This window comes from Anomalospiza imberbis, chromosome 1 (genome assembly GCF_031753505.1).
Source record: "Anomalospiza imberbis isolate Cuckoo-Finch-1a 21T00152 chromosome 1, ASM3175350v1, whole genome shotgun sequence".
Classification (NCBI taxonomy): Eukaryota; Metazoa; Chordata; class Aves; order Passeriformes; family Viduidae; genus Anomalospiza; species Anomalospiza imberbis.
In genome coordinates this window covers 147,124,995-147,149,686 of record NC_089681.1, presented here as the reverse complement: position 1 = coordinate 147,149,686, position 24,692 = coordinate 147,124,995, and the positions used below count along the sequence as shown (strand labels likewise).

General features: G+C 35.4%; 1 protein-coding gene across 1 annotated transcript in view; it reads left to right on the top strand.

Annotated features, from left to right (window-relative positions):
• The window catches only part of LOC137463967 (sodium channel protein type 5 subunit alpha-like), a 39,739-nt gene extending 15,552 nt beyond the window's left edge, over positions 1 to 24,187 (top strand). The window contains exons 13-30 of the mRNA XM_068175312.1: positions 1,049 to 1,243; positions 2,311 to 2,502; positions 6,104 to 6,206; positions 6,633 to 6,862; positions 6,986 to 7,138; positions 7,445 to 7,798; positions 8,586 to 9,038; positions 10,332 to 10,451; positions 10,872 to 10,986; positions 11,652 to 11,806; positions 13,562 to 13,735; positions 15,177 to 15,314; positions 15,453 to 15,707; positions 16,602 to 16,655; positions 17,567 to 17,708; positions 19,661 to 19,761; positions 20,551 to 20,815; positions 22,124 to 24,187. Coding sequence (XP_068031413.1) covers positions 1,049 to 1,243; positions 2,311 to 2,502; positions 6,104 to 6,206; positions 6,633 to 6,862; positions 6,986 to 7,138; positions 7,445 to 7,798; positions 8,586 to 9,038; positions 10,332 to 10,451; positions 10,872 to 10,986; positions 11,652 to 11,806; positions 13,562 to 13,735; positions 15,177 to 15,314; positions 15,453 to 15,707; positions 16,602 to 16,655; positions 17,567 to 17,708; positions 19,661 to 19,761; positions 20,551 to 20,815; positions 22,124 to 23,265 — 4,341 coding nt within the window. The 3' untranslated portion in view covers positions 23,266 to 24,187. The remainder of the gene's footprint in view (positions 1 to 1,048; positions 1,244 to 2,310; positions 2,503 to 6,103; positions 6,207 to 6,632; positions 6,863 to 6,985; positions 7,139 to 7,444; positions 7,799 to 8,585; positions 9,039 to 10,331; positions 10,452 to 10,871; positions 10,987 to 11,651; positions 11,807 to 13,561; positions 13,736 to 15,176; positions 15,315 to 15,452; positions 15,708 to 16,601; positions 16,656 to 17,566; positions 17,709 to 19,660; positions 19,762 to 20,550; positions 20,816 to 22,123) is intronic.
• The last annotated feature ends 505 nt before the right edge of the window (positions 24,188 to 24,692 follow it).

Here is a 24,692-nt window from a genome sequence, read left to right as displayed (position 1 = left end):
AGAGACTGAGCTGTAACACCTTCTGCAAGTGATGTTGGGTGGGAGCAGTCCTGCTGTGGGGTCAGTGGTTAAGAGCTAAAATAAGAGTTAAATATTTGTATGTAACCCCCCAAGGATTGGGATATGGAGCAGATCCAGCCAGGGAGCTCCCTGCTGCTGCAGGGAATGTGAGGATTTGTCACATTTGCTGTTTGTCTTCTTTTTATGTCCTGACTCCTCATCAAACCTTTGGGTTCAACACACACACTTTCATTTTTGACAACATGGTACTAAAAAAATTGGAGACTTTATGTTCTGATTCTGAGTGTTGAATGTAACTTCTCAAGTCTGTGATTTTTTTGAAAAAAAAAAGATGTAAAAATACCTGTAGAGAACTTCCTGGATCCCTTATGTCTGTACAGTGCCTTAGCCAGACAGGAACCATACTCTCTGCCTTGTTCCATACCTTCTCTTACCTATTGCTCCATTTTCAATCTTTTTTCCATCAGCCTTTATTATCTGGGACTTTTTTAAATGGATGCAATGTCTTTTGCCATTTGAAGGCCATGTTACTCTTAGTTTTTAATGTCTCGGAGCTTAATTTTGAACCATCTCCTCTACTACCATTTAAAAAAATACGAGAATAAGATGATCAGTCTAAATGCTGTCTCTGATTCTGTAATTAAAATATCTTTCATGATTGTGTAGATAATCCTAGCTTTCATCTTTATTACTGAGTTTCATTAATTTCTTCCACAGTCACCTGTTTATGTCTTTGCAGATGAGGTTGTTTCTCAAAGCTTAAATGCTGATGATCATTTGCTTGATTTGCTGGAAGATATTTGATTTAATTTTAAGAATGGGAAATGTTAATTCTTTTCTGCAGTATGTGACATTTTTATGTATAGCTAAGACCAGAAGCAGATCCTACTGTTGTTCATTCAAAACACTGCAGTACATTAACCTTTTGAATTGCGTAGGAAAATAAATTGTTTAAAGTTTTTTTGAAATTGCTTTGTAAATGTTAGTTTGTTAAGAATTTATTACCACCTTTACCTTTTCCTTATAGACCATCCGTACATCTGGAGTGTCCTGCATCTTTTTTTTTATGGCAGTCATCTTCTTCTGCTCATTTTATCTCTTCAATCTGATCTTGGCTGTGGTAACTATGGCATATGAAGAGGAAAACAGAGCTACCCGTGCTGAAACAGAGGCAAAGGAAAAACTGCTTCAGGATGCCAGACAAATTATAGAGAAGGAACAGGTTTGTAAATTATCACATATAATCTGTAGTTCCTTTTCTTTTCTTCTGTTTGTGAATCAGGGAAATAATGTTTTGAAATAAACATGGGCTTCTTACAATACTTTCTGATACTTCATTTCTCTTTATGTCTTTACAAATGCATATATGCATGTATATATATATTTAAATACATAAACATTCCTGTGATACAAAAAAACCATCATGAATCCAAGTTAAAGCTTACTAAGTTTTAGGATTTGCAGACCTGACATTGTACAGGAATGGCTTTCTGGCAAGAAAGTAACTTTCATGGTATTGCATGAGTGCTGCACTCCATAGTTTGCCCTGTTCTTGCACAGTATCATTATTGCTGTGCCCAAAAATTCCTTTCTCTGGGTATCCCTGATATTACTGCAGGAAGGAAGCATAAGTGCATACATTTTATCTTCTACCTTAAGTAAAAGATATCTCTGATTTACTGCTAGCAGTCAGAAAAGTCAGACTTGTAAGAAGACAAACAAATATTCTCTAGCAACTATCAAATCTCATCATTAAAGTGTTAAGCATCACCATTTTTACCAAGTTCCTCCCCTACAATTGTTGACAGCTCTGTAATGTTTCTGTGCCTGGCATTCCACCTTGCCAGGTTTTGCTTAGGCTTTTCTTCCTTCTGTTTTTCTTTTTTCTTCTTTCTATTTTTCTTTGAACAGGATCAGGATTTAGGAAAATTTAACATTTTATCATTTAGTTTGAGCCCTTAGTTTTCTGCTGTCTTGGACTCAAGGTCCTTTTCAAATCAAGAAAAGGAAAGTGAAAGGATAAGCCATAATACTTTGTAAATCAGACACAAAACACAATATTTAAAGGGACAAGGACAGACTTTAATTAGAGTAGCTCACAGGTAACCCTGCCTGGTCTTTCAGAATTGTGAATAGCATTTTGTACTCCTGTCTTTTGGTGGAAGTTTAACATTTGAAACCTAGGAATTGTCAGTGCAAGTAATTCAGATAGCATAATAATTACAGGTATATGATCCTAGTCCATTCTTCTTGAATTAACAGACAGATGTTTTGCTTTCCCTGTTACAGATGTTGGCTGTGGAACAAAGCAGTAAGGCCCTGCATGCTGGGCCTGAAATGTCAGTTGCTGACTTGAAAAATTCAGAAGGAGAGGAGAGTAATAAAGAAAAACCTATGTCAAGGCAAAACTTAATTTCAGATGGCCAGGAAAATGAGGAGCAAATATTCCGTTTGCAGCCTGATCGCTGCCACAAGAAGCTTGTAAGTATTTGAAATAGAAAATGCATTCATTAGATTTGCATATGATACAATTCAAGGATGAGATTTTGGGACCAGAGGGAGCCAGCATTACCTGCACCTGAAGGGGAAGTTGGAAGTGGCTGTCAATGGTAAAATTATGGCACATCATAGACCTGTGCTCTCTCTGAGAGCTGTGGTAAGATCTGTCAGCATCTCTGTACTGCAGAAATAAATGTACAAAATTCTGAAGTTTTTAGAGTTTTCCCAAAGACCTAACTATTTTTTTTTTTTTTTTAATTATTACTCTTTTCTACCAACAGCTCATTCTCTTACCTAAATATTTAGGATAGAGTTTAGTTCAGTAGTTTAGTTCAGTAGTAGTTTAGTTCATTTCTGATCTTAAGAGTGTGATTCACTTGCTGACTTTAAGCATCTGGTGCCAGTTTAGATGCTCTTGCATGTGGTGGATGTTCTAGATATCTTTGATATCTGTGGCACATCTTCCAGCCCTTTGTGGGTATCATAAACCTTACAGCATCTCAAAATGTTGCTAAATTCCTACATTTAGGCAACTAGATTGTGTCCAGGATTTGAATTTTTGGGGCTTTTAAGGTTTCTACACGTGTTTTAGGTTCAAAACTCCTAGAGTCAAGTGGAGATTTAATTTTTCAGGTCACAAATTGATAACATAGTGACATTAGAGTTTTTCTAGTGTCTTACTTGGCTTTCACCTCCTCTATGGAAGGGCACAGATGTTATGTGCCATGTCTGCTACTGTGGATGTCTCAACTACCAAATATCTCAATAGACCATCTCAAATGGCCTCAGAAGCATTTATTTATGTGAATCAAACTTACCAGAAACATTTGTATCCCGTATACTGGGATTTTAAGTGCATTGCACACATGGATAAATTAAAGAGGGATAGCTAAAACATTAGTCTGAATCTCACATATATTGTTTCACATCTTGTTTACAGCAGTGATTTTTGGCTCCTCTGCTGACCACTCATTTTTAAGTCCATTAAGAAACTTCTATTAAGACTCATTATTCTTTCTTTGCTTAATTTTTGAGATGTTTTTTCCACAGTACCTTTGCCACTGACAGAATAATGTATCTTCTAGAAGACCATCCCAACTTTAATTTTTCTCTGGCTCTTTGTCAACTTCTTCATTTAGATACCTATATTTAGATATTTTAATCTTGAGCTGAATCTTTCAAAATAATTCTCAGGAATTGTCCATATTACTTAGTTATTTTCAACAACATCTAAAAAGAAAACTTCTAATGCCCTTATACTGGTTTCATCCCCTGATAGATTCTCTTTTGTTTCTGAGAGAACATCAGAATTATTCCACCCATCTCACTGAAAATGAAAATTTTCCCATAGCAGAGCTAAGAGAAATAACGTTCCAACTTCCATCTGTTTGAAAAGTATCCTTGAAGGGGAGTCTTTCTCAGACATTTAATCCTAGCTAAAATTGATGAAATTCTCATTCTGACAGTCATCATGGTCAGGATTTCTTCTAAATTCCATAATCCTAGCTATAATAAATTCTGTATTTGAGCTGAAGGAATCCAAATCACCCACTTGGCAGCCACCTGTCATGTACTTGAGTAAAGCATTTGCTTCTTGTAGTGTCATTAATGTTTCCCCTGCTGTGTTAAGAATATAATTCAATTTTGTGACCTAGTTTGGTTCTGCTGCACTTAAAGGAAGTGCTGTACCACAGCCCATGATAGTGTTTTATTATACCAATTCAGGAAAAAAAAAGTCTTTTCATAATAGGTGTCATATCTTCTGTAAGTATAAAAATCATTTTTGTGGCTGATTATTCCTATTTAACTTCATTCTTCTAAGTCTGTGGCTGTGTTGCAGGAGATGTATGAGACAGGAGATAAATTTGGATTATTTGCTAGACCTTACTTCTGCAAGGCTACAAAGTCTGCACAGGTGGATGCCAAATGTAATCTGGATTTTTATATCTCAAAAGTAACATCTTCAGACCTTTCCAGGGTCCCTTGTCATCTCTCTGTCCAGGGAATGACACATTTCTGAAGATCTCTAGGAAAACCTAAAGCATGATCCAAGCAGTGTGAGCTGCTCTAATGCAGATTTTTACCTTTAGTCAAATAAGAATAATCTGCAACTAACGTGGCACTTTATTTCGTGTTATGACAACTATTGGTCATACAAGCTCTGCTGCAACTGAGACTCCTCAAAAATGTCCTCTCTACTTTCATCATAAAAAGAGGCTAAAGGTGCTAAGTCAAAGAAAAAAGCATTTTGGGTAGAAGATTTTTGGTAGGACAGAGTGAGTTTATAAACTTTATTTCTCTAGTGCACATCCCCATTTTAAATCCCAGTTTGTCAGAGGACTTCTCATGCCCAGTTATTTCCTTCAGCTAAAGATCAATGAGCAGCGGTAACCAGTTCAGTGTGGGTAAATGTCCTTGTCCTTTCCAAAAATCACAGCTCTGAAGGTTCCTTAACACCTCTGAATTTCAACAAGAAGGATGAGAACTTTAGTCAGGCTGGCACACAAATAATTCTGGGTTTCTGTTTTCTGGGACACCAAATCTTAGAGAAAGGAATGAAGCATGACTTGCACTGGCCATTATAAAAGTCTTTGGAGCCTTTTGAATTCAGAAAAAAAAAAACAAAACAGAGGGGAAAATGAGCATTTTAGCACTGCACTATAAGTTCATTTTATAGGTCTGTTCTCTGACAGCTCTATCAGCTAAGTTTTGCTTAGATTTTCATTAAAATATCAATGACAAAGAGAAATAATTATTATTAAACCTTTAAGGCCAAGGATATCAGTTTCATTCCCTGAATAACAGTTTTACAGAATAAGTTGATAAAAATCATAATATCATAAAAGTTTGAGGTAACATTATGATATATTTTTATTCATTTATCCTTCTCAAAAAAAGGAAATGATGCAAATCCAGTTGTGCTGAGAGGGAATAGTACAGTGCAGTGCATTGTGATGTGGTCAGTCTCTCAGGTTCCTTGTCATCTGGTAGTTCTAATGAAAACAAAAGTCCCATTCCTGGTTTTAGGCAGTTCAATATTAGCTAGATCTTGATAGGCTTAATAGAAAAATCCCAATAATTTGTATTAACTATGTGACTATTTTTCATATTAACACATGACTATTTATTAATAATCAGTAGTTGATAGTGAAATAGCCAATAGTTTATTCAAACTGATGGTCAGTGTTGTTTTTGTATGTTGTTTTTATCATTCACTGGAAAGACAGATTGATTCTTTTCCCTTGCTCCCTCTTAATGTTTCTATTCTTCTTTTTTAATGGAATTATAACTACTAATTAAATATCCTCAGAAAGAAAAAAAATCTTGAAATATTATAGTGATTTTGATGAAATGTCCTTTGCTTTCAAACACCTGATATTTTTATATTTTTATATTTTTATATTTTTTTGTTTTATGTTTTTCTCAGCAAGTAAAAGCTTCACTATAATGTATATTTGAAAAAGCATATTTATCTCATACAGGGTATAATTTTTGTGTTGTAAGTGTTGTAATATTTGTGTTGTAATTATTGTATCTTCATGTTCCCCTGTTGTATTATCTTCTGCTGTCTTCCTAACCAAAGAGGCAGATCCTGCTGTCCTATGAGGTCTCAATGGATGCTATCAATGATCCTGTCCGAAGACAGAGGTTAATGAGTGCAGCCACAATTCTTACAGATAATTCAAGTAAGTCATTCTTTCCTTTTTTTCCTGTGGTGATTGTGTAACTCAACCTGAGAGTTCAAACTGTCACAAACACCATTATTTTAAAAGCAACTAGAGGAAATTATGTAGATAGCTGTAATATTGTAATATTTTAACACCATTATTTTAAAAGCAACTAGAGGAAATTATGCTGCCAAATGTAAATTTCAGTAAAATAAATATTCTCATATCTCATGTAACTTGCAATTACCAAGGGAAAATTCTGCCTGACCTTTATTAGTCTGTGATTAGTTTGTGCAGAATGAGCTAAACAATTTTTTTCATGATGCCATTCTGCTCATGTGAGATTGACTTTTCAATCTTTTCAATAAATTATTGTCTTCTTCTTCATTCTGTGATATTCTACAAAGGATTATTCATATGCCACTTTCCCTCTTTGTCTGACAGAGTCAAAACTGAACTGTCCTACATTTTGGAAAAATTTCCCTCGAAAGTATCTAATTTGGAATTGTTGTCCATTCTGGACAGCAGTCAAAGAGAAGATGAAATTGGTAATTTTGAATCCATTTGTTGATCTCTTAATCATGGTTTGCATTATCTTGAATACCTTGTTCCTGGCTATGGAGTACCCTGGCATGCACCCAGATTACCAACAACTGATTTCTCTAAGTGACAGGGTAAGTAAAGTCTATGTTAGAGTGAAAATGGAGTTATAACCCTGTATTTATACTGGGACACTCCCATAAGGAGACAGACTTTTTCAGTGACTTCTTTTCTGCATTTCATTATTGTCTTTCCAGGTCTTCACCCTGATTTTTACTGGAGAAATGATCTTGAAAATCATTGCTCTAGATCCTTACTACTACTTCCAGGAAAAGTGGAATGTTTTTGATAGCTTGGTTGTTTTGATTGGCCTAGCGAGCTTTGGAACAAATCTGTCACCTTTCAGGCTGGTAATTATTTATTAAAAAAAAAAAAAAATTAAAAGTACATGTGTTGTACAGTGAAATACCCTCATATGATTTTACTGATGAATATGTTAAATCTGTTTTCTTTATTGGTAAGTAGTAAGACGAGCTTTTAATTGAAGTGATTTTAATTTCATCAAAACAATTAAAAGGCTTTCCTGGGGGGAAAAATAGTGATAATACTGCAGTAAAGACATCATGGTAAATGTGGGGTCTGGCTTTCTTGTGTGCTGTGCTCTCTGGGCTGCTTTAACTTTTTTTTTTTTTTTTTCCCTTGTGTTTCATTTACAGCTCAGGATCTTCAAATTGGCAAAGTCCTGGCCAGCCTTAAATACTCTTATGAAAATAATTCTACACTCATTTGGTGCGCTGAGTAACCTCACTCTGGTTTTGGCAATCACTATATTTATTTTTGCTGTAGTAGGAATGCAGATTTTGGGCAGTGATTATTGCATAAATTCCAAAAGAATAAACCCCCATGGCGAATTACGCTGGCATATGAAAGATTTTAGTCATTCAGTCCTCATTATATTCCGAATATTATGTGGAGAATGGATTGAAACTATGTGGGAATGCATGGAAGTGGCTGGAAAAAGGAAATGTCTCATCATTTTCTTGCTTGTCCTGGTGCTAGGAAACCTGGTGGTGAGTTTCAAGTCAATTTTCAGTCCCTACTGAATGCATCCAGTTGTTTTTTTCTTCAGAGGAAAACTTTACTGTTTGAAAAGTATTCACTTTATTCTCTTTCCTGGGTGTCACTTGACATATGGTTTTGTTCTGTCTCCTTTTTTCCCTTTTCCCTTTTCTTTCTCTTTCTCACACAAGACATAGAAGCAAAATAAAATTATTCCTTCTAGCCAGGAAAGTTTAGAAGTGCAGAGCTTATCATAATCTGGTGTCACATGTCTTCATGTTTTGTGTTGATGGGACCAAATAACCAAAATGTTGAGTGCCTTTAATGATTAACACATTGCCCCTATGTTATCAAAAAGTTTACAGAGCCCAGATTTTTTGTTTTATTCTAGATCTAATGTAAATTTACTGGCAGATGAAATCTTTTTCGTCTGCTTGGTTTGTTGGTCTATACCAGATCCTTTTTGATGGTAATGTAATTAAAATTCATCTTTGCATGCTGTTTTTCTACATGTCTGCCTCCTCATACACTATGGACATCAAAGCATGTGAAAATATATTTGATAGACCCAAACTCTCACTTCCCTCCTTTTTTCTCCTGCCAGTCCTTCCAGAAGGAGCTATATCACACTATAACAATATTCCAGCGTGTTAGTAAATAAATAAATAAATATATTTATTATATTTATAATAAAATAATAGATCTTATTATTTATTAGTGGTTAATGAAAGCGAGTTTGAGGGTCTCTGAAGTGTCTCTTCTGTTACCAATAGTGTCTCCAACTCACTTTATTTTAAGGTGCTCAACCTGTTCATTGCTTTGCTGCTGAGTTCATTCAACCTTGATGGCCCAGAGGGACAAGAAGAACCTGGAGAAGGGACTAAATACCAGATTGCCATTGCACAGATTCACAAGAGCCTGAAGGCTCTGAAAGACAGAATTTGGGATCACTGCTGCAAAAGAATGAGGGGAAGCCTCAGGAGAACAGACAGAAAGAAGACTTTGGCAGAAGTTTCTGGGAAGGGCATAGAGGTTACTAATTATGCCATGACAGATGTCAGGAAATATATAGACAACGGCTCCTTTGATATAGAGCATTGCCACATGGAAGAGAGTTCCTCACTGGCAAGGAAGTACGAAGAAATTCTGACCAGCCACAGTACCTGTGTTCCCATTGCAGCAGCAGAGGCTTACACCAACGAAGGTGATGATGGGCACATTTTGCACACAGCTGTAGAAAGCAGGAAACGGGTAAGGAATATTTGAATCTTCGAAAAATTATTGTGACTTGCCTCTGTAAATGCAATCTCAAAGACTCATCACTAAATATTATCCTTTCTGTCATTTCTGCAATTTTACTTTCTTTGTTCTGCTAGTACAAGGGCTATCAAATAGTCTTGGTTATTCAGTGATAGGTCGAATATTCACTTTTTCATCATTCTCCTCAATGACAGCCAAAATTCTGCTCCTGACTGTTTTCTTTCCATTTATTACTGTCAATTGATAAACAAAGTTCAATCAAGACAGGCATTCTTTCTTTTTGTCTCCTTTGCCTTACACCTGGATTTTTTGGAAGGCAGGCCTCTTGTGTTGATTATATGTTGCTCCTCAGTTGCATGGAATCCAAAAGGAATGTAAACAAAAGCTATACCTTAAAAATAAATTCTTAGTATTGCTTGGGGTTTTTTAACCACCTGTTCACCTCCATGGTACTTTTAACTCCCCTTCATATCTCTTGATTTTGTTATGTTGGGCAGGATAAAGCTCAAGTCTTTCTGCATGTGAGTGAGACATTTTTACTGCCATGACAACTGTACAGAGGCATTTAGGAATATTGGAGATATTTCAGGTGTCTGTCACATCCACACAGGATTGTCAAGTATGGCACAGGAGCTATAGGAACTCATTTCACAGAATCACAGAATTGTTAGGGTTGGAGGGATCTTTTTTTGGATGGATTAGCACATGGTCAGTGGATAGGCGAACTGCCAGGATCCATTTTTTATGGTTTTGGTCATATTAGGAAGCATTATCAGTAGACAAATGGACAAAATTCTCAAAGAAGCTTTGGACAAAATTCTCAAATTTCTCTTTGGACAAATTCTCAAAGAAGCAAAATTTGCTGATCACCTCAGAATCATCCATGGCTGTTTCAAATATCTTGCCCATAAGCATTTGGTGTCACCGATTCATTCCCTACTGCAGTGGAGTCTGGTATTTCTTGGAATTTGTAGTGTGAGAAGGACTGAGGACTGATTCTGCTCACTTAGATCTTCTGCCTATAACTGGAAGCATAAATCTTTTACAAGCATTTTAGGAAAACTTTTTAATTATTTGTAAAAAGAAAAACTTGCTAGTGAAAGATTCTCTTCTCATGGCACAGGGGTTGAACCCACATGATCTTAAACACCCAAATCATTCTGTGATTATATGAGTCTAAACTTCATGGATGTTTTACATTCTGGTAAATAATTTTGCCTTTCAAGAATGACTGTCAGGAAAAAAATAAGTGGAAAATGAGCTGATTTTCATAATTTCATGCAGGGAGACAAATTAAAACACAGAGAACAGTGGCGGAATTCAAACAGCTTCAATCAGAGTTCGGGGACTTCTGAAACTGCAAATGTTTTCACAGTAACACACCCAAAGAAAGATCAAAAAGAGGTAATTATAACTTTTTTATCATTTTGTGGAATATGCTGGGCCTTCCCCTCTTCTAGCCTTTTGAGACATGATTTGTATGTCTGAAAATTGATTGGCCTGAAGAAATCAGAGTTTTCTCTAAAACTGTAGCATAATATAATTTTTTCTATACATTTCCCTTCCTTCAAGTCCACTGTAGATAACTAAAAGAAACAAAGAAATTGGTTAAAATAAAGCGATGGAAACAAAAAGTAGGGATTGGCTATTTCTGTCCTATTATTTATAATTTATTTTTGTAGTTCAGCAGCATAAAGATAATTTTACACACTGCAAATTTCTTCTGGGGAGGGAGAGGAGATGACAATTTTCATTTATTTTAGGTTTGTTAACTGTATTAATGAAAAGCAAATAAATTCTTTTCTTACTCCTTCTCCTCTGCAGAAATATCATTCTGTCCGTAGCTTTTCTGAAGCCAGCACTGTGGATCCAGTTGTTCTTCTGGAGATGTTTTCCCACACTAAAAACTCAAAGCTGCCTAAGGACTGCTTTGGAGAAAGTAGGGATCCTTTTTTTTTTTTTTTTTTTTTTTGTATTGCACTAATGCCAAATGAACCAGTGTTCAAAAAAATCCATTTGGAGCATGTCCAGATTAGCAGGAGCTGTTTGTGTGCTCATCCCAGTGTGGATATCTGCCTTTGATCACCTGAACTTCTCCTTAGGCTCTGTTGGTTCAATCCTGCTGCTTTACAGATTAATGAAGAGTGCTTCTGGCACAGGGCAGTGAAGAGAGTCCTGATGTAATGTCTCTGCAGTGCAATAAAGTGAAATAATTAGAAAAAAACCAATAATTTACTGACCTGCTAGTAAGGTAATATCTCTTTTCAAAATAAAAAAAAAAAAAAGAGAAAAAAATGCAGAAAATAAACACGTTTTTAGGTAGAAGTAAAAGCTTCTTTTGTGCCCACAAACCTTTCTGCAGAAGGAAACAAAAAGATGTCTGTTATTCCATGGATGTGTTGCTTTATTAAAAGAGATTATTTTGGCATAAAAATTTTTACTTTTCTTTAGCTTCAGATCATTTCAGTACCCGCATCACCTCATAGATAAAAGAGCACATTCTTCCTATAATATGTAAAAGGCCTTTTTTAGATGTTTTATACTTTTTAAATCCATTTCTCAGCATTTTCCATTGAACCAATATGCTGTTCTCTCTCTTTTCAGGTTGTGTTGAGTGTTTCCCATGTTGTGTAGTGGATATCACAAAGTTTCCGGGCAGGACTTGGTGGAACTTCAGAAAAACCTGCTACAGAATCGTGAACCATAGCGGGTTTGAATATTTTATGGTTTTTATGATTGTATTGAGCAGTGCAGCACTGGTAAATTTCATTTAATTTCTCCACATTTGAATTAATTGTTGTCAGTAAAGGAATAGTATTGAATTGATTTCTTCTGCTATGACATTCCTTTGCCCAGAGGGAGACAGGAGTGTAATAAATATAACCTTTAGAAGTTATAATGCTTTCCTCCACTTGGATAAGATATTTAAATAGATGGATTTAAATTTATGGAATCGTAGTTCTTTATTGAACATAGTTCTTTACACTTTTGTGTTAATTACAAACCTAGACCAGAGTCTGATATTGCTTGGGAAAGCTTGAAAAAAATAATAGCACTTCTAAATTTGTAAAGCAAACTAGCTACTCAGTAAAAATGTAGATAGAAAATCATCCAAACATGATGATCAGAAGCTAAAAGTGAAGATGGCTGTAAATTGGTAGGTGAGGTAATGTTTCATTGCTACTCCGATCATATCCATTTCTACTGAAGAACAAGGAAAGAATTATTTTATTTGAAAGTATATTCACTGTCTACTGAGAGTAACTTGTTAATTAAAATATTATATAATGCAGAAGGGACATAACCAAATGGTCTGAAGATGATTTATGTGGTAGATGTCAGAATTTCCAACTAAAGTCAGTTCTGTGTACATCATATTCAGGTTGTTCTCTGAACAGTAGATTTGAACTCTCTGCTTTAAAATTCTCCTTACAAAGTCTCCAGGGGAACTCCCTGGGATTCCAGTGAGGGCTCCTCTGTGTTCACGGGGAACCAAACTGAAGTAAAGAAGGAAACTGAGTCATTTTTAATGACCTGTTGAAAAAAAAAAGTTAGTTGGTACCCAGGTGCAAAATAACAAAAAAATAACAATTATTTTGTCATCAAAGACGATTTGCAGTGTTGAGAACTTTCCCATTTCTAAGATACACTTGTCCTCTCGCAGAAAGGGACTTGTCCGTTTTTTGCTTATTTATAAAGTTTACTGGTATGAAATTTTCTGACTGAGTATGAATAGCACCAGACCATCACACATGTCCATGGCTTGTAGTGAAATTAAATGAGATGGTCATCACAGAAAGAATGCTCGGAAAAGCAGGGGAGAAGTGGAGGAAAGGAAAATTACAGACATTGACAAAGGCTGGGTGAGGAAATAATGCAAGGTGTTAAAAGCAATTAGGAATACATTGGCAATATAATAAAATCTAAAATAAATTTGCAAGGCAGCAAATACTTTAAACATGAGCAAACACTGATGTGAATGACAGCAATCAGTGAAACATTTTCCTAAAACCTCAAGGTCAAGGCTTATGTGAAAAAGTGTGCAATTTCAGGAATGAGCAGTTCCAGACAAGGTGTTTGTCACATTTTTCCATGTCTGTATTACAACTCTGCAGGATGACTCAAGATGCCTTATTTGGAAGGTCAGAGTCTGACAGACACTGGTTAATGTATTCATTTCAGGCTTTTTTGTGAAGAATTTTACATCAACCCCTTCAAAATTGTCAACTACCTTGGGAAGCCAAAATTTTTTAGCCACAACTGGCCCTTGTCAGACATTTTTTGAAGTGTTGAACATAAAAACTTGAAAGTGAGATTTTTCAATCAGTGTGAAAATGAGATTTTACTTATTTTAAAATTTACCTTGTTACTTTAAAGTATAAAAATAAGTGGTCATTGTCCATAATTTAATATGAAATTGTTATAATAAGCCAAACTATTTATTCTTGTGCAATTCGAAAATAATCTCCAATAAAACTATTGACCTGTTTTAAAACTGAATTCTGAAATTCCAGGCATTTGAAGATGTTCACCTGCAGAAGAGGGAAAAAGTGAAAATTATCCTAGATTATGCTGATATCATATTTACCTACACCTTTTTTACGGAGATGCTTCTGAAATGGGTAGCTTTTGGTTTGCACAGTTATTTCACAAATTCTTGGTGTTTGCTTGACTTCATCATTGTGTGTGTAAGTATTATACTCAGCTTGTCATACATTTTAATTTTTGATGTCTTCTATATAGAGAACTACCTGTAAATTGTGATTATGAATTAATACAAGTCTTAAAGACAGTTACCAAATGCTAAAAAATTTTCAATCCAAAAGAGGCTTTAGGACTTTAAATGGAAATTGTCATCAATAGTCAAGAAGTTGCTGAAGGAAATTTCAATAGGTATCACCATCATTGAGGACCATGATGGTTCTAAAAACGTTTTCAATTGTAGAGAGAGAGTTCAATTAGTGATTGGAAATAAAATTAAAATAAATTGATTAAGACAAAAGAAAATGTGAAGCTACTGACAGTTCTGGACTAGATGATTTTAAAGGTTCCTTCCAACCCAAGCCAAATCTGTGATTTTGGCAGTTAGAAAAAAAGAAAGAGTTCCTTGAAGGAGAAGAAATTTAAATGGCAAAGACAGCTGAAAAGCATGCTTGGAAAAATAATTTACCAGCGAGTTAAAGACAGGGAAGTATCTTTTGCTTTGCACAGCCCCAAAGAGAAATGCTGGAATCACCAAGAGTGAGATAAGTGCAGTGTTCAATACATATAAATTTGCTGTGAATGTAGAAAATGTTAAATATTATAATCTTGCTGTATAAAAATGAAACATTTTTCTTGTCAACATCACACTGAGACTGTTCTGAAGTTAAATATTTTTAAATAAGGATGTTTAAACTGCTGACTCGTGACATCAGAGGAGCTTTTGATAGACTCAGGATAGTCAGCATTGAAAGTTGTGAAGTACTAGGAAATTTCAACTAAAAAATCTAATATTGTGACTATTTGTAAAGAATACTTGAGCAGTTACAGTTTTCTAATGTAAATAGCAGTCCAAATCAGAGGATAAGCATAGAAATATCCAATGGCTGAACACTGAGGTAGCAAATTCAAATGAGAAGAAAGAGACAAATCATGAACAGAGAAAAAACCTAATTATTGAAATTATTTTTAATGTATTCATTTCTCTCTTAGAAATGTCTAAAATTAAACAGATATATTTAAAAAAGAATGTTTCCACATCCCCATCCTCAGTTATGATAATAAATTCCTGTGTACACTTTTGAGAATAACTATGTAGAAAATGGGAGTATTTTATCTGAATAAACCTTTCTGGTCTGGTAGTGAATGGAAGTATCATAATTACCAATTTGATTGTTATACTAGTACTAAACAAAATGATATGAACTGTTTTTAAAAAAATGAAATTAGAATTAATTCCACTTTTTTTTTTCATGTGTTAGGAAAGAATGAAGTAAAATTATATTGTGATAACTTTAAATGTATATTTTCTTCATTTGACTTAGTGGTGAAATAAACTGTAACTTTCATCAGGATTGTCTATTAATATAGATAAAATGAAATTTTGTATGCCATTTAATGATCCGAGTTCCAATTCAATGAACACAGCTGTCCTTTGTTTCCTGGGGACGAAATTCTGTTTCTGAAAATTCCTCACCTTGTTCCTCTGGGACCAGCCTGAAATCTCTCAGGACATTTAGAGCACTGCGGCCTCTACGAGCTTTGTCAAGATTTGAAGGGATAAAGGTAAAGATATTTGGGGATCTGGGTTTTCATATGGATGAGAATTTTCAATGGATACAGAAGGGGTAAAAATCAGTGGCTTTCTGGAGAAAGTGATCTATTGAATGCAAATAATGAATTCTTTTCAATCATTTCATTCAGGTTGTTGTGAATGCACTCTTTGGAGCCATCCCCTCCATCTTCAACGTTCTGCTCGTCTGCGTTGTCTTTTGGCTCCTCTTCAATGTTCTAGGAGTAAAATGGCTTGGAAGCAGATTTTGGAAGTGCACACTCAAAAAACAAAGTACTGATTTCATTAATGGCATAACTGATTGTATTTCCAACAATGGGACATGGACAAATAGTGTTGTAAATTTTGACAATGTTGGCATGGGATACTTAGCTCTTCTCCAAGTGGTAAGTTCTATAAAAACATGCTCATTTTTGTTTTCCTCAAGGAATGGGTTGAGCATCCCAACCAAGGCACACCACTATGGTTCTGTTTATCTCACTGAAATTGGGGATTTTTTAGCTCCCATTAATATTCTCCTCATCTATGAGCTGCTCACCTCCTCCTAAAGAACACTTGGGCTCATGCAGCCTTTTGTTAAAATCAAGAACTCTTTCACAGCTTTTCAATCTTGTTTTAAATTTCACTTCTGTTTTAATTTTGATTGACAAACTAAGCCTGAAATTGTCTGCCTGTTACTGTATTTAAAGGTGTTCTTGTTTTCTCTAGTTCAGAGTGGATAAGAAAGAGAACTCATGGACCAATTTATTTACAATTCTATGTCTTCTTTTGCTGTAAGTGTCCTGAAGTGTTGGGATGCTAATTCACTGAGCTCCCTAGTACCACAACAAAGGAGAGAAAGGCATTTTTTAAAAGTCTCTGTTATCCCTGTATATTTTATAGATGAAGCTATTTGCTCTGGATCCTCCAAAATGTTCTATGATTGATAAAAATTGCAGGATGGAACCGTCTGCTGTTTTGTTAGAAGTTGTTTTCTTCCTTTTAAATTATATTTACTAGTTAACCTGAAACTTTTAGTGTTCTTTTGTTTTTGCAAAAAATTCAGTTTAACAAGAGTTAGCATTAAAGCATTTGACATGAATCATGACTTTTCATTTGTTTTCTTTTCAGGATTTTTTTTCCTCTGTAATAAACTCCAGTGAATCATACTTCCAAGCACATCTTAGAATTGATGCATATTTTTTACAGCACGCTTCTTATTTTTTCCACAATTATTAATGCATTTATATTAGCAATAGCTATTTTTTCTTAATTATAATAAGCAATACATTTTCCTTCAGGCAACTTTTAAAGGTTGGATGGATATTATGTATGCAGCAGTGGATTCACGTGAGGTATGTCACTGAAATGAAACTTTAGTTCTGTTCCCCTTCCTTCTTCCCTTTTCTATCTATACAGTCAATTTTTCAGCTTTGTTTGCAACATCAGTCAAAAATACAAGTGGATGAATGCATCCAGCTACACAGTGAAACGATAATCCTTGGAGTACCAAATATCTGAAACTTAGATAAAATAAACTGGTCACAATAGAGGGATAGCACACAAAAAGAGGGCAAGATAATATACAGTTTTGTACAAGTCTGATTTGGAAACAGAATATGACTGTGCCTCTGAAGCAAATTCTCTTCCTTTTTAAACATGTGCAGTAGAACTGAAACAGCCTGCAGCTTTATCAGTTATTTGAGAAGGTTTTCTTCCCTACATTTGGTACCCTCACTATTTCTTTCCCATTTGCATGTCCTGTTTCTCACTCTCATACTAGCACAGTGAGTTTGAACTTTTCTATTTTTAGTTGACTTTGCATTTTCCCCCACCCATTCCATCCCAGTACTCTTGACTGTAGTTAAATAGCTGCTAAATACCTGTATTGTTCCTTGCACAGCTGGTTTAAATTGCTTCTTGCCTGGGATGGCATCTCAAAAGATGGAATTCACCATTAGGTTTAATCTGAGCTGTTTTTCTGATCAGGGCATTCACAGGATCCCTTCTAATTGGAACTGTTTATTTATCACTAAAAAAATTGCTAGAGCAGGATTTGGCTTTGTTTTTCATTATCTTTACTAACAGTAACAAGACAGAGCAAGACAGTTCTACTTGTACATCTAGATAAAGGTATAAATGTGCAGAAATAATTTATCCCTTGTGACAATAAAAAGATCTGCTATAATAAATTGGAAATTCTAAAGCTGAGATTATCTCATTTTTACCAATATTATTTTTCTGGTTTGATTTTTTTTTTTAACAGATTGATCAACAGCCAAAGTTTGAAGCACGCTTACGCATGTATGCGTTCTTCGTGGTTTTCATTATTTTTGGATCTTTCTTCATGCTGAACCTTTTCATTGGAGTGGTTATCAGCAATTTTAACCAGCAAAGGAAAAAGATAAGTACTACATGAGCTAAGCCATGGTGTCCTGTAATCCCAATTTGATTAAGTGAATGCTGGCTTGACATCTAGAGGTCTAACATTTTGAAATAAGTGTCTGACTAGATAAATTTAAAATATTAACATTTCAAACCAAGTTTTTAAAACAGGAATCCCTTCTTCCTCAAGGTTTTTACCTGTGAATTCTATTTTCCTGCCAAGTCCTGAATTTGTTCTAAGTAGAGGACGAGGAGGAAGGAGTGAGTAGCTTTAGAAATGAGAAGTCAAAAAAAGTTACCTAGACTTTGCTGCAGGAGAGTGGAATTGTTTTCTTCTGCTTTGAAGATTTGCTTTGGGGAACAGAAAAACCATTTTTGCTGAGAGTGAGCACCTCATAGATGTGAGCAGGGTAATCAATCATGGAAGAAACAGTCATGGAGGGAGTAACCTCTGCTTTCCTGGCAAAGAACCTTGAAAAGGTCCTGTCGATAGAACGTCTTGTCAAACTAGCTGCACTTTAAAAAGCCATTCATCTACAAAATAAACCTACAGATTAATTTAGCAAGGTTTTAAAAAAATTCTGCATTGGGATCCAAGCCATGACCCCAGGGGGAGACTGTGTAGAAATTTAAGGGCTGCTTAAAGCCCATGAAGCAATGACTTCATGCTTCAAGCATTTTTCTCCTCATAGTTGTTATATTCCCCGTTCTTGTTATTCAGTAAGAAATGGAAGGCAAAATCTTTGAATGGAAAATGCAGCAAAGAAAAGAAACAATTATATCTGTCTGGAATACTTCACCTTCCTTGTGCCAAGGTTATTTATCAGTTGAGTCCTGACTCATTTAAGGGTTTAAAGTATCCAGAATATCGAGGGAAATTGTGTCAATTTATCCTCTTGGAAGTCTTGCAACAAATAAGCATCTTGCTCATTGAAAACATACCAGAAAAGCAGACCCCGACAGGAGGTTTACAATTTCAAGGTTCCCATTTGGAAGGCAGAATTTCTACTGGAATAATTTATTATTTCTATAGGCTGACTTGCATACCAAGTGTCAAAGCATTACTGCCTTTGGTAGAGAAAGAAATAAAACCCACAAGAAATACTTCTGTTCTCTGAATTTGAGAACAGATGTATAAGGATTGAGGAACAGCAGTCCAACTTCACTGTAAGAATTTCTTTTTAAAACGAAGCCCCAGTTACAATAATCCAATAGATAAAAAAGTTAAGTAGTTTATAAGCTTGAACATTTGCTAGAAGTTTATGTAGATCTAACACTTTCTTTTCTTAGCACATGCTGCAACTGACATTTTTTTATTTTTCATTTTTCTCTTTCATTTCTGCTTCTTTGGGCTTTTCACTGAGAGTCCATGCAGTGAAGTTAAACAGAATTTTCAGAGGTTTTGCTGGAGTGATTCCAATTGCAGATGCCCTGCTGAGCATTGTTGTGTGTTTGTTGTACAAAATGCTGATCACTCAGTGCTTTTATGATGAGTGATTTCTGATTTTTGGGTTCCACGTGATTGCTCAGTAATACAGGTGGTGTGGATGCTAATAAGAAATTCACTGCCAGGAACTTCCCATAGAACTTGGTCCCAGAATTCTTATTCATCATCCCTATTTACTTGCTAGTCCAGAAATCTACTTCTGCCTCTGCCTTTCCAAAAAATATAAAATATTCCACTTCTTGATGAACCTTATGTAATTTTAAAAAATAGGAAATAGATTTGCAAAATTTTGAGAAGGCTCTCACACTTGAGGGAACTGACTTGGGATCACTGACTGGACTTGACTTTCATGATCAACCTAGATCAGATCAAAGATCAAGGGGAAAAGGAGAAATGGTGAAGACAAATTTGGTCTCTGTGCTCTCTTAGGTCCCACTCATGACAACTGTAACTTACTGTTTTTAACATAAATTTGTTGGTATTTATTTGATTTCATCTGAACAACAATGTTTTTTTCTCTTTACTTAGGTGGGAAAGATCTATTTTTGACTGAGGAGCAGAAAAAGTACTATAATGCCCTAAAAAAACTTGGATCCAAGAAACCCCAAAAACCCATCCCAAGACCATCGGTGAGGCCACCTTAAGAAGAATATGACAGAGGATATAAAGATGATGATATTTAAGCACAGTAGCCAGGAACTGGGAAATAAACTTTGCATTAGAGACCCTTATCTTCCTCAGTCAATATAGAATTTAGATTTTACTCTCTTTTGTTTAAAAATTCCATTCAACACAGTCATCTTCGAGGGTATTAATTAAGGAATTTCACAACCTATTTATCACCTACTCAAATGTACAAACTTTTTAAACCAGTTCATATTAAGAATTTGATATTCACAACATGATCTTGGTTTTTTAAGTTGCATGATGTTGCTTCTGCAACTAGATTGGATTATTGCAGGTGAGAATAATAGAGAGCAGTACATGCCCCATGGCTGTTATTTGCTTTTAAATAATTTTATGCTTTATTCCTTACATTTTCTTAAATTTGATTTCAGACCTGGCTTTGCACAGTAACTACTCAGAGTTCTTCCTGCTTATGACATTTTAATTAGAATTGCTTATCCTAAAATATCTGCTTCAATAAGTATTTATATTAAAAGAGCAATCACAATGTACTCTGAATGTTTTCCTGCTACATATTTTTTTCTAAGCCAGTGTGCTTTCATGATGCCTGAAAATACTGAAAGTATGGTGAGTTTTCTTTGAGGGTCTAAAGAAATCACCCAAAACTGCTTCTAGTAGCTTGTTGTTAATTTGTGTTACCTTAAATTTCTTTTCTAAGCACAAATTGCTGATTAATATTTGAATGCAGGCTGGGTCTCAGAAGTGGCATTAAGTAGTTCTCCTTTCCACAGAATGCATTCCTGGGATTGCTGTTTGACATCGTATCCCACAAAGCTTTTGACATCACCATTGTGATTTTCATCTGTCTAAATATGGTCGTTATGATGGCAGAAAACAACCACAAAGGCACCAAGGATGTTCTGAATAAAATCAACTATTTTTTTGTGGCTGTATTCACTGCAGAATGTGTCATAAAAATACTGGCCTTAAGGCACTACTACTTTGGAAGCGGCTGGAATGTGTTTGATTTCAGTGTTGTGATCCTTTCAATAGTGAGTAAGTATCAATCACTATATCAGGTAAAGTGTCTTACCAGTATTAAGCCAAATTCCAGTTTGAAGTAACCACCTACATATGTTTGATAAACAAATTCCAGATCCATGGTATTATTTCAAACTAATCACTGCTAAGTGATTCCTTCTAAAAGGATACATTTTTGTTTTCCCTTATATTTTTGCAGAGTACTAAAAGGTAAACGGAGTTTTCAAAAATTTAAGCATGAATTTTATTGAGGAATTAACAGAATATTAATTTAATTCAGCAACATCTTTTTAAAGTTAATGTACTTAAACTGTTGTCTAATGTTTTATGCTTTCAATTTGCATGTTATCACATTAGCTGTTGTTTTTACAGTAAAAGAAAATTCAGGTTAAAAATACATTTCTATCAAAAATGGGGATTAATTTACTTTTCCAGGATTTCCTCTTAAGAAGGCAAAGCCCAGTTGTAGATTTGGAAAGCTCAGGAAAATTTGGTTGCTCAACACCATACTGAACCTGGCCCACTATTTGTGACTGAAAAAAATTATTAAAACTGGCTTGTATTTTTTTGGCTCTTAAAATAAGACTAGATGCTGATCATTGACTCTGCAAAGGGTCATATACAGCTCTAGTTTCGTGTACAGTTTATTTTGTCTCTTCTTCCTACTCAGGCTCAGGTCATATCATATAATAAATGATGGGAAATAAAAACTGCTCTGAGTTCTCTGCTTCTTGCCTAAGCATCGTAGCCTTTTGCCATCCTGTACAACCCAGAAAAATTATGATTTCTTAACTCTTCTGTTTGTAATCATTTGCATTGCTACTGTGATAGCAGTGTTATGGGAGATAAACACTGAGAGACAATTTTCCTTTATTTTCTTCTTGCTCTTCTCTGATCTCATCTGAGTGCCAAGCATTAGTCAAAGCCTCACATTTAGGCTTTGGCCCAAAGAAGAAGCAGCACTCAGACAGTGGCTCAGAGACAGTCCCATAGCTTCCAGCACAAGATCTGAATGGATTTAAAAGGATTCTTTAGGCACTTGAGCAATGAATGCATAAATTCACTCCCCAAATCAGAGAAACTTGGAAGAATGAAGCTTCCAAACTATTCAGAAATCTTGATGCCTCTTTTATATTGAAAGATATTACAATTTTTCTTTCTTCACCTAAGCTTTTATCTGAGCAGTTCAGAATTGATGATGTTTATATTGAGAGCAGCCTGATCAGTGTTACTGCCGGCAAATAAAGCACAGAATGTAACAAAGCAGACATTAATTTGACTAATTTGACCTGACAACATTTTGTTTTCTTTTTCCTTTCAAAGGTCTTGGAGTTTCTGAAGTGTTTCGATCTTTCTTCTCCCCTACGGTTTTGAGAACTCTCCGTCTGGCGCGGGTTGGCCGAATCCTGAGAATAGTTCGCAAAGCCAAAGGAATTCGAACTCTTCTCTTTGCACTGCTGATGTCTCTTCCTGCACTGGTCAACATTGGCCTTTTGCTTTTCCTGATCATGTTCATTTATGCCATCGTGGGCATGGCAAACTTTGCCTGTCTCCCCTCCCAGGGTGGGATTGATGATATTTTCAACTTCCAAACATTTTGTGGTAGCATTCTCTGCCTCTTCCAAATTACCACATCAGCTGGCTGGGATGGTCTTCTGGCCCCCGTGCTAAAAGAATCTGATTCATGTGCTCACCAATTAAATGTAACAGGGACAGTGAAAAATAATTGCATAAATAAGGGCTTTGGTATTTTATATTTTGTAAGCTATGTCATTATATCGTTTCTCATTGTTGTAAATATGTACATAGCTGTCATTTTAGAGAACTTCAGTGTTGCCACTGAGGAAAGCACAGATCCTCTTTGTGAGGATGACTTTGATATGTTTTATGAGACATGGGGAAAGTTTGACCCTCTGGCAACGCAGTTTATAGATTATTCTGCTCTTTCAGACTTTGCAGATGCACTGGCAGACCCCTTGCGCATCCCAAAGCCCAATAAAATCCAGCTCATAGCCATGGACATCCCTATAGTGAGTGGAGATAAGATCCACTGCTTGGATATCTTGCTGGCTTTGACTAAAAGGGTCTTGGGAGAATCTGGAGATCTGGAGAGTCTTGAATTAAACATGGAAGAAAAGATTGCAGCTGACAATCCATCTAAAAGTTGTTACAGCCCCATTTCTTCTACCCTTAGAAGAAAACAAGAGGAAGTGTCAGCTCTCGTTATTCAAAGGGCCTTCAGGAGGTATCTGAGACAACGTTCTCTTGAAAATATGTCCTTATACCATTGTAAACATAACAGTGCTGTCTTTGAACGAGAAATACAGGACAAGCAAAGGCTTCTTTCACTGCCTAATGAAAATCATGGTAGGAAGGCAGATAAGTTACGTCCTACTTCTTCCATATCCCTCCCTTTGTTTTATGATGGCTTTGCTGAGACAGACAGGAATAGGCTTGACACATGAGGCTGCCCCTGGCTGCAGCATTTTCAATTAAACCAATGTCACTTATTTTCAGATGGAGACCATATTTTGATCCCACAAATACTCTAAATTTAGAATAATACTGGCAGCCTTCAAGTATTGTAATTGTTCAGATTTGCTAATGCTCCTTAAAGCATTTAAGATTTTAACAACTATGTCATAATTATTAGAGGAAAATCAAACCATGGAATTTTTTTCCTCAGCTACTGGAGTTGGTGGGTTAATTTTTTCAGCTGTCATTTTTATATTAGTTCACGTGTTTACAGAAGAAGTCTGTAAAAGATCAGTTGTTTGCACTTATTTATAAACACACAAGGATACAGAATAAGGTATACGTCTTTAGGGAGAACCAATTTTTCCAAACAGGCATTATTGTAGAAAAGTTAAGTAATAACTGCACTTCTGTAAATGAGCTTACTCAAGACATTTGGGTATAATCAGCCTCTAATTTTGATGGTTTTGGGACCATCCTCCTCCTAATATCTTTGAATGGATTTGTTTATGTCTAAGAATTTTTGAGGTGCCTTTACACAAACTCCTAAAGGGATTTAACAGATCATCCTCAGTTGCCTGTGCCTGAAAGTTGTACATAATTTGTTCTTTGTATCATTCAAGGTATGAAGATTGTTGTAATCATAATTAAAATCAAAGACTGTTGTGCAAGAGATACTGTTTCCAGAAATGAATAATTGTACATAAAATCCCATCATTATACTTTTCCCCTAGAAAGTACTACTTAGTAATCTAAAAAGAAATTCATGGTGTATCTTGTGAGGTAGAATTTATTAAATTTAGAGAAAGCATTTATTTCATTGATTCTGAATAAAAATGTATGAACAATGTGTATTATTTTAATGATTTTTTTTTTATTTTGCACTTTGGAATATGACTGATTTAGATTCTTCAATAAAGACTTCCAGTGCTTAACATGTTTTTGTCTATTTTCTAAGAAGTATCTTCAATTTCATTTATTACAAGACAATCTATTATTGAGGGGTAGAACAACAGTAATGTGATTTTCCCAAAGCAGCTACCTATTAGCACAAGAAAGCTGAAAATATTTTGCTATTCACAGGGAGTCAGAAAAGATTTAGCAATTTCAGGCCAAGAATATAAAGAACAGTAAGGTAGTGAATTTTTAATGTCATTTACCTTGTTAAAGACTATTAAAATAGGACAGATTTAGTCAAAACTTAGCTATTTCTGGGACGAATAAAGGCACAGGCAAGCTAAGAGTTAAAGAGCTCAGATACAGTCTAGTCTGAACTAGAGTTATTATGGTCAAACATTGGAACAGCCTCCCCAGGGAAGTGGTGGAGTCCCTCTCCCTGGAAGCATTCGAAAAATGAGTGGATGTGGCACTTGGTGCTGTGGCTAGGTGGGCATGGAGGTGTTCAAAGGATGGACTT